General features: G+C 37.3%; 1 protein-coding gene across 4 annotated transcripts in view; it reads right to left on the bottom strand.

Moving 5' to 3' along the window:
• The window catches only part of LOC122563051 (lamina-associated polypeptide 2, isoforms beta/gamma-like), a 79,903-nt gene that overhangs the window by 5,783 nt on the left and 59,275 nt on the right, over positions 1 to 14,845 (bottom strand). For all 4 annotated transcript variants that reach the window (XM_043716390.1, XM_043716391.1, XM_043716389.1 and 1 more), the window contains exons 3-5: positions 13,990 to 14,115; positions 11,528 to 11,563; positions 9,297 to 9,373 (exon numbers count right to left, since the gene is read on the bottom strand). In XM_043716390.1, the coding sequence (XP_043572325.1) occupies positions 9,297 to 9,373; positions 11,528 to 11,563; positions 13,990 to 14,115 (239 nt within the window). The remainder of the gene's footprint in view (positions 1 to 9,296; positions 9,374 to 11,527; positions 11,564 to 13,989; positions 14,116 to 14,845) is intronic.

Below are 14,845 nucleotides of genomic sequence, written 5' to 3'. Positions count from 1 at the left end.
TTCTCCTGCTCCTCGGATGCTGCCTAACCTACTGTGATTTTCCAGCACCACACTCTCGACAGTTGTCATTTTACACCATAAAGATAAGAATTTAAAACTTTTACTTCCAATACAGCAATACCTAACAAATACCAATATCACAGCAATTATTCAATTACACTAATAACTGCAAATTAAGTTTGCTAAATTCTAAATTCATTAAAAATAAACCATATGACAGACAGTTCAAAATGAATAATTCGGTAATTATTCTATCCAGAAATCTGACACACAATCTAGAGACAATATACACTCCAATTTGCACCGTGCAACAACCTGGAAGATCCTGTACAGGCTTTACTTTATTATGCATGACTGCTCAAAACAATTTCACAGAGAATATTGCCTAGAAAAAGCAACTTTAGTCAACAAATGTCAAGTAGTAGCAGAAGATAGCAGGCATTTACAGAAGAGCAAATCACCTCACCTATTCTTCACCAAAGTTGTTTATTTCCCCACTGTAGATGCAGATTCATTTCAAGCAACATTTCAGTGATAGGCATTTATTTAATAGTTCTGCCTGTTGAGGTTAGAAGGCCGATATAGAGAAGCCAATTCTCCAAATGGGCTTAGCTAGGAGATTACAGCTAGAATTGGCAGGGGAATATCGAAAGGTTTAAATCAATAATGTCATAACTACAACAAGTAATTAATAGCTGCAACAGGATTTGATTCCAGTAAAAGGGGCTATTTTACATGAGACATTAGAAAGCTTTATTATTATAGAGCAAACCTCAGGGTTTGGCTTTTAACGCAAGTATATACAGTAAAAAGAACTGCTTTTCTGTAAACACTCATTCTTGCTTGGGAACAGTTCCATGGTTCTGGAATGCTTCCAGTCTCTTGCTAAGTGGATACAATGTTGTGAAATTAAACATACATTACAGCAGGCTACGCAACTACAAAGAACATTAGAGCTGTTATCAGAAGGGCAGTCAAGAATCAAGGGCAGATGTTTGGCTGATCTAATAACCCTCAACTTACTTTCCTGCCCTGTTTCCATAACACTCAATTCTCTTACTAACTAAGAATGCCTCTCTCAGCTTTGAATAGATTTACTGACCAAGTCTCCATAACCCTCAGTGGTTACAAAAAAAATCCTCCAGATTCACTACCCTTAGAAGAAATTTCTCCTCAACTCTGTAATAACTGGACAATTTCTTACTTGGAGATTATGCCCTCAGGTTCTAGGCTCTCCCACAAGGAGAACCAACCTCTGCATGTCAACCTCATCAAGCTGCCAAAGAATTTTGCATGTTTCAGAAAGGTCACCTGTCATTCTTCTGAACATCAATGAGTACAGGCTGAACTTACTTAATCTCTCCTCTTAAGAAAATCCCTCCATACTCAGAATCAATCTAGTGCAGCTTCTCTTGTTTATCTGCAATACTCTTATATCTTCAAGGTTTGTGCGAAGATTTGTAGTTCGATGCTCGTTGTTGTGGTTCTGTTCGCCAAGTTGGGAATTTGTGTTGCAGACGTTTCGTCCCCTGTCTAGGCTAACGATCCGCATCCATGAACACCAACTAGCCACGAAACGACACGACCAGCTATCCTTAGTAGCCACACAAGCAGATGACAAGCAACATGAGTTTGACTGGGACAACACTACTATTATAGGACAAGCCAAACAGAGAACAGCCAGGGATTCCTAGAGGCATGGCACTCGCCCACTGATTCAAATCAACAAGCAGATCGACCTGGACCCAATATACCGGCCACTGCAGCGGACAGCTGGAACTGACAACCGGAAGCGGCAGATTCAAACCACGACAAATGCCGGAGGAAAGATCACAGAAGTGCTTCACAGGAGGCTCCCAAGCACTGAGGACTTGACAGGGGACGAAACGTCTGCAACACAAATTCCTAGCTCGGCGAACAGAACCACAACAACTCTTATGTCTTTCCTTAGATAAGGGGACAAAAATTGTTCACGGTGTTCCAGTTGTTAAGAGTGTTCTTTAATGAATGGATAGGAATGGAATCTTACTATTCACAGATGAAATAGGCCTAAAAGCATCTGTGTCACTTCTCTGGAAGTTATTGACTTCCTAGATCTTTGTCTGTAGTCTCGTTGGTTTCTCTTTTACAAGTATATATCCAATTTCCTTTCAAATTATTATTGAATCTGTTTTCACTACCCTATTAGGCAGTGCATTCCAAACATGACAACTTGCTACTACTAAGTAAAAACAAATCTCTTTTCCTCAGGGATTTTTTTTGCCAATATTCTTACATCTGTTTCCCCTGTTACTGACCCTTCTGCCAGTGGCAATAGTTTTTAACTAATTTAGTCTACTTCTGAACAACGGTATTAAATCCCCTTCCCCTTTAACCTTCTCTGTTCTTAGTTGTACAGGGAAGGAGTCAAGAAGAAGGGTGTGTGTACAACTACGGACGAACTTATCAAGAGAAAATTTAAAACTGAAGCACTGGAGGAAGCAATAAGACATGCCAGCAAGAATATGGCTGAACTGGATATAATTTTGGATATGTTACAAGATAAATTCAGGTACGGTAGAATTTATAGAGAGGAGACAAGAACACAAGTAAATCTGGAGATGATAAAAGGAATAAATTAAGACTAGAAATGAAACTGGGGAACTACTGTTACAGCAGCTTGTGCTTTTACTCTACTATGATATTATTCAAGTGTGAGTTATTTTCCAATGCTAAAAATATATAATAAAAAGTACATTGCATGATGCATCCAAAGGGAAAACAATACAGCCTCTATAAAGAAAAATAGTAATTTTATTTAGCAATTAGTTTCACATAAGATTAATTTCACTAAACAAATTAAACTAAACTAAGTGTTAAACACATTGCCCAAAGATAATGACTAGGGAGGAATTAATACTCCAGTGCTGATTATTGATTCAAACTATTTATGGTCTCTCTCATAACTTATTTCCTCAGAAGGTACTGAATAGTATTGCATTTCCTCTGCTTACCAATGATTGCAAGACTACAACATGTACCTGAATCCAATAGTCATTCTCATTCAAATATTAAAAACCTACATTTACAAACAAACATAAATCATTCAAAAACACAAAGCTGCAGTGAGACAGTGGTTCATGTGTTGGCTAAGTGCTGTATATCAAGTATGAGATAAATTGCTGGACTAAATCATGCTTCAACGTAATCTGAATTAGAACATGAGATAAGACAGCTCATAAACACTGCATAACTTATGTTAAAATTGCTTTCTGTACTTGCAAGGAACCTAGTTCACACAAAAATAGGAACATTCTTAGTTTGTTTCAAGTCGTGCAACATTGCATTATACTGTTAGAAATATAAGTCAGCTCTGGCAGCAAGGAATAGACAACTGACAGCTATTAAGAAAGTCAGAGATCTACAGTACAAAAAAAAAAGGCCCTTTGGTCCATTGCATCTGTGTAAGTCAAAAACCACCTAAATATTCTAATTTCATTTTCTAGCACTTGGTCCCATACCCGCGTATGTTTGATTAAGAAACTAAGAAAGACAGATAAGTAAAATGGCCTTGTTCTTGTTAGTTCTAACGGGCCCTATGCAAAGTAAACTTGGGAAAACTATTAAATATCAACTATACATGTAACAACTAGGATTTGAGTTTATTGTTGCACTTCTTGCTTTATCTTTTCTTGCATTACAAAAAAAAAAGTGCTTTTGTTAGCAGATTTATTATAGAGTTGATTAATAGGACACAGATTTAGCTCGCAGCAGCTGACAGAAATTTCAATTTTTCAAAATCTTTCTCAATCACTGATTCATAAAGTTCTGTAGATTCTACTGTAACATACGCATTGCAGAAGTCATTATGCATTTAATACAGATGAAATATAATTAGGGCAGAATATCATTCTGGTCATTAAACTAGAAGGAATTAGGACATCATGTTGAGATTGTACAGAACGTTGATGAGGCCTCTTCTGGAGTACTGTGTGCAGTTCTAGTGGCCCTGCTGTTGGAAAGATATTTTTCAGAAAAGATTTACCAGGATGTTGCCAGGACTGGAGTGTTTGAGTTATAAAAATTAGCAGGATAGCTGGGACTTTTTTCATTGGAGCATAGGAGGTTGACGAATGACCATATAGAGATTTATAAAGGTCATGAGGGGCATAGATAAGGTGAATAGCAAAGGTCTTTTCCCTTGGTTAGGGGAGTGCAAAACCGGGGGGGCATATATTTAAAGTGACACGAGAAAGTTCTGAGGAGGACATGAGGGGCAACTTTTTTTTCCAAACAGAGTGTGGTTTGTGTGTGGAATTAACTGCCAGAGGAACTGGTGTATGCAGGTACAGTTACAATATTTAAGACATTTGGGTAAGTAAATAAATAGAAAAGGTTTGGAGGGATGTGGGCCAAACGCAGGTAAGTGAGACCAGTTTAGTTTGGGCACATGATCGACGTGGACTAGCTGGACCGAAGACTCTGTTTCCATGCTGTAAGACTACGAATAGACTCAGATGAACTCATTAATTGGTGAATATTATATTCAAACTGTGCAGTGCCCAAAACCTATACTAAATATTAGTTGTATCATAAGCCTGTTTACAATTGCAATGTTGGATAAAATTGCCAAGAATTTGCAGCATAGGAAGAGGTCTGTTGGTCCAACTCGTCTATACTCGCATTGTTTCAAACAAGTACCCTCTTTTTATCTATTCCCAAAAGCATAACCTTCTATTACCAGACGTTATCATTAATCTAGCCTTCCCTCAAATACGCGTGTGCTATTCACCCTTGAGGTAACAACTTCCAATTTCTAACCATCTTTGGATGAAGAAGTTTTTCTTGAATCCTCATTAGATTTAACGGAGACTTGGAATCCAATCTACTTTTTATGTTTTTCCCTAATCAACAATGTGATAATTTTAAATAATATTGTTAGATCACTTAGAGAAAAATCCTTAGTGTGTTCAACCTCTCTAATATCTTTTAGGGAAGATCTTGGCCATCCTTACCTGATTTGGCCTAATGAGGCACCAGAATCATAGCAGTGTGGTTGACTCTTAAGTGCCCTCTAAACTAGCCTAGCAAGCCATTCAGTATCAAAACTGCAACAAAGTCTACAGAAAGAACCAAAAGTAGACAACTCAGCACTGGAAATAACCTCAAACACAGCCTTGTTGATGTTGGAAAGGCCCACCAAAAGGTGGATTTTTGGAAGAAACACAGATGTTAGCAAGGGCATAGAATTCCCTCTGGGCCGGGGACTTCAGTGCTCATCAGGAGTTGCTCAGTAGCACCATCACTGGTCAAGCTGCCTGTGGTTTAATGAGCATAGTTGCAGCAAGGGCTGTGGGAACCAGCAAGAGGGGAAAATGTATCTGTCCATGACAGTATTTGTCGGAGTGACCACTACACATTCCTGTGGAGGAAAAATTCCACCTTCACTTTTAGGATGCCGATCTTGCGGTCATAAATGGGACCGATTTCTACAACTCAAACACTAGGCATCCAAAAAAATACAGTAGGGCATCAAAATTATATTCACCCACAATCTGTAACCTCATTGACGTATTCCTCAATCGTCCATCAAGTCAAGATAGAGTCTTGTTTAATGAAGAGTGCAGGAGGAAAAGCCAGAAACTACACTAAGCTTTCTTAAAAATGAGGTGTCAACCTGGTGAAGCTACGACACAGGACTATTGTATACCAAAAAGCAGAAACTGACTTAAATAGATAGGGTTAAATGATTCTACAACCAAAGCATCAAATTTCACCTCTGCTGTTTCGCCACATCCATTCATTAAAAGCAGGGGATAATTAAACAATTAACAGGAAGAGTCTAATCAGTTTTGTCTTTTGCAAAAATGTAAGTGTTTACACATATATTCAGCCAGAAGCACCAAATGTATGATCCATCTTGGCCGCCGCCTGAAGTCCTCAACATCAATCTAACAATTTGATTCACTCCACGTGACATCAAGAAGTAGCTGAAAGCACTGCACACTGCAAAGCAATCGGCACTGACAATATTTTGGCATCAATACCGAAGACAAGTGTTCCAGAGGCAAGTTGTTCCAGATTAGCTACAACACTGGCTTTGCCGAACAATGTATAAAATTGCCCAGTTATGTCGAGTCCATAAAAAGCTGGACAAGTCCAATTTGGTCAACTGACAATCTAATTGGTCCACTCTAGATATCTCATCAAAGTGATGGAAGGGGTCATCAAAAATACTATCAAGCAGCACTTAAAAAATTACTTGTTCTTTGACACTCAGTTTGGGTTCTGCTCAACTCTGAAGCTCTTATAGCCTTGATACAAATGAACAAAGAAAAAAAAGAGATGAACATTTCAAAGATGAGGCGAGAGGGACTGCTCTTGACATCAAGGCTGCATTTGACACAGTATGTCATGAAAGTGCCCTAACAAAAGTGGAATCAATGAGAATGAGGGGGGAAAAAAACTCTGTAGGTTAGAGTCAAACCTAGCACAAAGGAAGATAATTGTGGTTTTTGGAGATTAATCATCATAACCTCATCTCAGGATATCACTACAGGAATTCCTCAGGTTAAATATTTTGAAACCTAACTGAACAAGCCGTTATAAACAAATGGTACTTGACCTCAGTCCTTTTGGGTCAGAAGTAGGGATACTACTACTACTGCACTTACTAGACCCCCAAACTCCTCAGGTTAGATAATTTTAATCAACCTGTTCAAAGACATTATTTCATACCTGTAGTGCGGGTGGGACTTGAATGTGGACCTTTTGGTTCAGTGGTAGGAACATTAGTACTAGATCACAAAAGCCCAAGTTCCTCAGGCTTTTTACCCCAAAAGTTACTCAGTTCACCCTCCTTGGACAAAACATCTTCAGCTGCTTAAATAAACAAACTTCCCGTCCATCATGAGGTCAGAAGTGGGAATGTTTGCTGACAATTGTGCAATGTTCAGCACCATTTCAAATTCCTCCGATGCTGAAACACTTCGTATTCAAATGCAGCAAGACATGGACAACAACTAAGATTGGACTCATTAATTTAAAGTAACATTTGCACCGCAGTGCCAGGTGTTGACCAGTACCAACAAAATCAAATCTAACATCTCATAACATTCAATGGCATGACTTTAGCCAAATCCCTCACTATCAACATCCTCAAAATTACCACTATGCACAAAACGGAACTGGCCATATAAATACTATGGCTACAAGAGCAGGTCAGACACTAGGAATTCTGCAGCAAATAACACCTCCTGCCTCTCCAAAACCTGTTCATCGAATAGAAGGAACATATTGGGAGGGTGATGGAATTTTTCTGACATGTCTGGCACCACATCCAATCACTTTCAACATTCATTTCCTTCAGCACTGTCACTCAATGGTAGCAGTGTGTATCATCTGGATGATGCACCATGGAACTTATCAAGCTTTCATTGCCAGTACCTTCCAAACACACAATCTCTACCACCTAGAAGGAAAAGGACAGCGAATGCTGGGAACACCACAACTTGCAAGCTCCTGTCCAAACCATACACCACATCGACTTGTTTTTTTACTATAACAATATAGCTCCAAAAGTGGGAATGATTGAAGGAACGTTAAAAAGATAAGCCTTAAGACTTTGTGCCTGAATGCATGGAACATTCAAAATAAAAGTGCATAATTAATGTAAAATGTAATGTAAACAAATATGCCATAGTTGGGATTATGAAGACATGGCTGGAGGGTGACTGGGGAAAGAAACTGAACATTCAGAGGTCACTCTTTAGGAAGGATAGATAAAAAAGGAAAAGGCGGTTTAGTTATTTACTGGTTGAAGAGAACAGAAACACAATATTGAATAAAGAAGTTAGCTCAGACAATGTAGAATCTGTCTGGGCAGAATTGAGAAATACCAACAGGCAAAACAATTAGTGAGATTAGTATATAGACCACCAAACTACTAAACTATAGTGGTGATGAACAGGGAATCTGAGATGCATATTGTAAAGGGACATCTATAATTATGGGTGATTTCAATCTGCATATAGACTCTGAATTAGCCTCAATACCTCAAGTGAAATTCCTACAGTGTATATAAAATGTTTTTTTCTGGACCAATACGCCGAGGAAAAAAAAACTGGAGAACAGGCCATCTTGGAGAGAAAGGAATAATTGTTAAAGTGGTTGTGACAGATCCCTTAATGATGAGTGACTGAAATATGATAGAGCTCTTCATCAAGATGGAGAGTAATCTAATTGAATGTGAAACTAAGGTCCCAAATCTTAATACGGGAAACTACAATGGTAGGCATTGCAAGTTAGCCATGATGGAATGAGAAATTTTACTGAAAGCAATGACAGGATAGGCAGTGGCAAACATTCAAAGAGAGAATGGATGAGCCACAAAATATCATTTACTCCGGTGTGGTGTGGGATAGCAAAGAGAACAGTGGCCAAACCAAGCCTTGTGAGGGAAGTTAGAGACAATACTGTATGCAAAAAAGGGACATACAAATTGGCAACAGAAAAGAAAAAAGTCCTGTAAATTGGGAAGTTCAGAAGTCAGCAAAGGAATAAGGTTTGATATGAATTCAAAATTACTTCATTGTTTCTCAATTTCCTTCCTGACGAAATGAAATCCATTTTTTCCATCTTTAAAATATCTTCAAAAACTTGCATCATTACTTTTATTGATTGATGTACTTGTGTCCCTGAAGTCCATGGTCTCATTTAGGATATACTTTGCAAGTAATTCATGGCATTCTGTTATTTCTGAAGTAAAATTTTGCACATCACTATACTGAATTTGTTCATTACTCAATTATTCTGCAAGTCTATTGACATTATATCTTGTTGCAGTTTTTATTATTTGTAATTCAATTTTATATCTTCAAAATTTTGGGATTGTACTTTTGATTCCAGTCCAAATTATTTACACAAAGTGCAAACATTAGCAGTTCAAATGGAACACCAAGTATCACCTTTTGCCACCATGAAGCCAATTCTGATTGCTACAGTTTTCTGTTCTGTACCAAGCTATCAGCTACTTGTTATTTGACTCCAAATTCTCTGAACAAAGCATAATGAAGCAGTATGTGATGCCTTATAATCAAAGATGAAGTGTACCAAAATAGTTCATGGAAATTATACAAATATTCAGTCAACTGGGTTTTGTAGTCAAAAGTATTTCCTCACTTGAACTTCTATGGTATGAATGGTCCTTTTCAGAATTGTACTCAGATGAAACTGACTGGGCAAGTAGAAGAATCTATTAATGACCTGATCAGATGGTCAGTTATAGTTTTGAACCACAATTATATGGTCATCATTACCTGGGTTAGCTCTGATTTGCTTGTACTACTGGCAGCTGTTGCAGTGATACTCGTGCTTTGTCTTTGATATGAAGAACCTAAAGAGAAAAACATTGATAACATGGTTATCACAGTTTTGGAGTACATCCAAAACATAACTGGGCATCAATCTATAATGCCATTAGTAATACCATTCTATGTGACAATTCTATGACTCAGGATCAATAATTGTGTTATTCATCCCAAGTCCATTCTGCACTGTGTTGTGATTTGGAAGACAGTAACAATGATCAACAAATAAGTTTGCTTTTTAAAGTCATGGTTCCATGAATGATGCCATGAAATATCAGAGTCTAAAATTTTGATGAACTGTTTTAGTGAAAGCTCCCATAACAGAAGCTGCAGGACAAGTTGATTCATAGGACGCTTAAAACTGTTCAAACAAAAGGCTGGGATCAGTTAAAAAATTATTGTAAGTAATATTGATTATTGTGATTTTATAATTCCAAAATTCTAACAAGGTGAACATGATCATTAGTATACATCATATTTAGGGCTCTAAATTTACATATGTTGCACAGAATGCATCCAGGAATAAAAGAAAGCAACATTTCATATGTGGAAACAGCATACTGTATATGAAAAACACAAAAGAAATAAAGTGTATTAATGTAAAGGTATGGGTTAACACAGGCACTAGAATGTCTGTGGGTTGTTAATGCAGACAGTATATCTCCCAGACTCCATGAGTAGTAGTCACCTGTGGAAAAAGGGAAAAACACAAACACACTTCCTGACTGCTGAGATAATGGATCAATGTCTACATTTGTGGGTAAAAAAATTAAAATATGTTACTGATCTTCAAAAAAATTCTCACTAAGACTATATATTGTATAAGTAGAAAATCTGGTATTCCAGTCAATGCTCATTATTTTAATTTGTATCATGTGTCCATATTTCTTCTTTGAATTTGCATGGAAATTGAGTTGTGAGTTATAGTATCTTAAAAATAATTCAGGGAAGAAAGGCAACTATTTTAGCTCTTTATGGTTGAGATGGTACTGCTTCCTTGTCAGAGTGATCACTCCTTTACAATATCCCTGCATTTGCCCCTACCGTTGTTGTGTTTGGATCTTTTCTATCCTAATATCCTACTGCACTCTCAGCAACCATTTCCCACCTGCATAGTTCAAAGGTGAATGGAATCATCCAAAGGCACGGTGGCACAGTGGTTAGCACTGCTGCCTCACAGCGCCAGAGACCCGGGTTCAATTCCCGCCTCAGGCGACTGACTGTGTGGAGTTTGCACGTTCTCCCAGTGTCTATGTGGGTTTCCTCCCACAGTCCAAAAATGTGCAGGTTAGGTGAATTGGCCATGCTAAATTGCCCGTAGTGTTAGGTGCAGGGGTAAATGTCGGGGAATGGGTCTGGGTGGGTGCGCTTCGGCGGGTTGGTGTGGACTTGTTGGACTTTATAATCTAATCATAAAGAAGGGCACAGTATACTCCTAATTAATGAATGCCGGTGAGTGTATATTTATATGGCGGTTTCCTACGTTAACAGATGTGAGGAGTTAGAGAGAAGAGAAACTGACCAAAATGTTATTTCTGATACCTTTCCACACACTTCTGGACATTTATTTACTGATGCTAAATGAGGGAAATATTGGGCTTAAACTCTTAACATTCACAATGGATGGATGATGTCTTTTGTACATGTACAGTGTATTGGGAGTACTCAAGAGCCTGAACTTTAGCAAGGGGCTCAATCATTTTCATCATTGTTAAATACAACTAGACAGTTAGAATCAAAAAACAGCCTTAAACTCACCCAGGAATTTTTTTTCCTGTTTCCAAAAGTTGGAAATTTAACCAAAAATCTCAAGGAAAATGTAGCCAAATTACTAATGATGAATTTAATAATTAGTTCACCAATGCGTTATAAAACACACTACTTTTTGCCTGACAGCAAATAATTTCACCTCTGGAATAACACAAGCTTTTCCATATTACTTCGAGAAACAGTTTGAATAGAGAATCCCACACATCCTTTATTCTGAAACATCTAAGACCATATTCTTAGCATCACAGCGCTGCAAATAAACAGCAGACTCAACTTCCTAATTGTACAGACATATTGCAAATTAGGTTATGAAGTAAATAAATCTACTTTGGGGCTACTATAAATCTTGCTACTTTTCTCCAGTAAATAAGGACACCCAATCTACGATATGAAATGTGGTTTCAACTCACCAATTCTGCTGTATGTGGAGCCCTCAGCAGGGAAGTCTGCAAAAACAGAATAATACATTTATAAAACATTCATTTGAAAAATAAACCATTTTAGAATAGATGGGTCAGAACATATAGCTTGTATGAAATTGGATCCATTTAATGAATGATTGAAGCATAAGCACTGGAAATCAAACCCATTGACAAAACATGCAGCCCCTACTGACTATTCCACAAATCCTATTCTATTTAAATCCGGGCCGTAACTTAAATTTTGAACACATGAATTGGAAGACAAATCTAGAATTATTTTGAGATGTAATTTAAAATATTATAAAAGTAAACAAAAAAACTCTCAAATCTCCAGCTTTGTACACTTGCCAGATCTTCTACATACTACATGCTATGTTTGCAAAATGATATGGCTGGTCTATTGATCCTCATTCCATTCTGGTACTAATTGGTCCGAATAGCTGAAATTTCAGGTTGTACAGAGATTAAGTGGAACAGTATAATAATGTTCCTTCACGTACGGGTCTTAAACAATATAGACCAATGAAGCCACTCAAAAGATTGCAATGTTTCAAACTGTAATAAGCTTGTAAGTGCTCAATTCTACTCAAAGAAAATCCATATAACACATACTTGGTCTCAAGTGGCACACAATAGCATAGTAAGACAATTGTGAAAAATAAAAGGATGCCTTTTGTAGGTTGCAAATCAAAGTGGGCAACTTTACCTAGCAGTTTTTAAAAAAAAAAACTTTTTGTATCACATAACCAGTTACTGGATTGCAGTTAAAACCAAATTGGTACTTGTGATGTGTGTGTGGGGTGTTGGGGAGGGGGGGGGGGGGAAGAAGAGTATATAGACTTGCAGAACAGGGAAATTGTTTGCAATTTAAATTCAACACAGATGAATTTAACCAGTGAGGTGTAACAAAAGATTCAGTACAGTCAGTTCTGCTAAAGTGCATGGTTCTTCAGCACAAATTGGCTATTGCACGATTGGAGAATTTAGACCATTTGTAGAATGTGAACTTTCCTTACTTGCATTGACTATAATGTAACTCTAATCTCTGATTAAATGATGCTGCTATTACACAATTTTCTTCTACTGTAGGAGTGCACATGAAAAGAACTATCACGTTATATCAGAACAGACTGTATACGTTTTGCATAAATTACCTAATTGTCCATTCCCTGCCTCTAGAAATAAGTCTTACAGTATGGTTTGTTTCTCTTTTTTTAATTCATGCATGGGATGAAGGTCAGCATTTGTTGGCCATTCCTAAATTGCTCAGAGAGCAGTTAAGAGTCAACCAGATTGCGACGGGTCTGGAGTCACACATAGGCCAGACCAGTAAGGATGGCAATTTCCTTCTCTAAAAGGACATTAGTGAAGCAAATGGATTTTTCCAACAATCAACAGTGGATTAATGGATATCACTAGACACTTAATTCCAGATGTTTATTGAATTCAAATTCCACTATCTGTGGGATTTGGAACCAGGTCACCAGACATGACCTGAGTTTTTGGATTAACTGTCAAGCAATAATACCACAGTTACTTTTATTTGTATGATAACAGGGTGTTCATATCTCTCACAAGTGCAGTTCATCCATATAGCCACAAATGGAAAGAACAAATGCTTGGTTAAAGAAAGGCATATATGAATTGTTGAAGCTACTTGATTCCACAGTAGGATGCTCATTGCTGTGACTGAAATTATTTAACTTCATTCTTTCAACTAATCTTTGCGAGGGGTGTCTTTACTGCTTAAGAGTTGCTCGAGTCTGCAGGGCATGGGTTCAAGTTCTACTCCAGAATCTAAACTGGCAATTTATTAGTATCCTGAAAAAAAAATTTAGCATGATAGCAACCAATTGTTCAGCTATTTTCTTTTAAACACGGAGTACACTTTGCTCTAAAAGAAAAAGAATTAAAATAACTTTTATTTAATACCAAGTAAAATACAAATTCTCTTTCAGGATCACTTTACAAGTGAAGAGAAGAATTGTTATTTTATAGACTGGCTATTTGCATGATGCAACAAATGCAATTTGACACATAATGAGACTCAGCTTCAGTAGAGAAACCAAATTCCTAGCAAAGGAGGTTGGAGACCAAAGCTGTCAGCAAGAATTATTAAAGAAGTCCAAAATATACAGAAGCAATAAGTCACATTAGAAAGGTTTACCCATTTTTAGTTTACATGTTATTTGGCCTACAATTTTTTTTTAAACTTACATATATTAACCCGGCTTTGAAAATATAGAAGATATTGAAAGGAATCAAACAGAATTTGCTAGAAATACACAGCAGCCCAACAAGCACGTGTTGAGAGAAAGAGGACTAATATTTTAGGTCTATCATAAGTGGAAAATACTAATTCAGCTTCTATCACCACAAATGTCACTAGACCTGCGGAGTATTTCTAGCAATTAGGGAATTTTCCTTCATGTTAAAAATAATGACTTTACCATCTTCCTCTTCAGTGTCCGAGTATTGGTCAACATCTCCAGTTCCATTTTGTTTTAGCGGAGGCACAGTAGGAGCCTGCCCCATCAATTTCAGCAGTTTCCTCTCATAAATTGTCCTAGTAGTGGCTATAAGTGAGAAGAGAAGGCAGCAAAGTCAACAAAAAGCAACACATGATTATTAATTGGAAAATCTGTGGAATATGATGGTGGCAGGTAAGAGCAAATTTAAGAAAAATGAACCTACCCATTTGGGGCCAATCAATTGTGGAAGGAAGAAAAATTAAAAGTCAAGACGAAAAGTATACAGTGCACCAAGAGAAAAAAGGCAATTTAAGTTTTTTTTAAATGACATTTCTACTTCTGCAAATTGTAACAACTGCAAAACAAGGAAATAAGTTTCAATGTCACCTGACAGTTCACAAGACAGATTAAGAACTTAAATGAGGATGAAATTACAGCTATGAAGTTAATCGCTAAATTACACCATTAAAAAAAAAATCAGGAAGATTTCTATAAAAAGACCAACAACAAAAACTATCATTTATACACTTGACATCATAAAACATCCTAATATACTACACATAGATCCAAAACCTGGCAGAAATTGATGTCAAATGAAAGGAAAACATGAGAGCAAGTAACCAATATCTGATGAAAGAGAGATTACGGATGCTGGAAAGTTGAAACAAAAGCAGAAAGTGCTCAGCAGATCTAGTGGCATCTGTTCAGAAAAACAGTGGTAAGATTTCAAGTCCAGTGACCTTTCTTCAGAAAGGATAGCATCTATGAAAACATGGCACTTATCTTGATGTTAGGGGGACACACTGAACAATCTGGAGAGAGAGAGAGACAGAGA

The sequence above is a fragment of the Chiloscyllium plagiosum genome, chromosome 26, assembly GCF_004010195.1.
Source record: "Chiloscyllium plagiosum isolate BGI_BamShark_2017 chromosome 26, ASM401019v2, whole genome shotgun sequence".
Lineage (NCBI taxonomy): Eukaryota > Metazoa > Chordata > Chondrichthyes > Orectolobiformes > Hemiscylliidae > Chiloscyllium > Chiloscyllium plagiosum.
The sequence above is the reverse complement of the archived record's forward strand: the minus strand, read 5'-3'. Positions and strand labels throughout refer to the sequence as shown.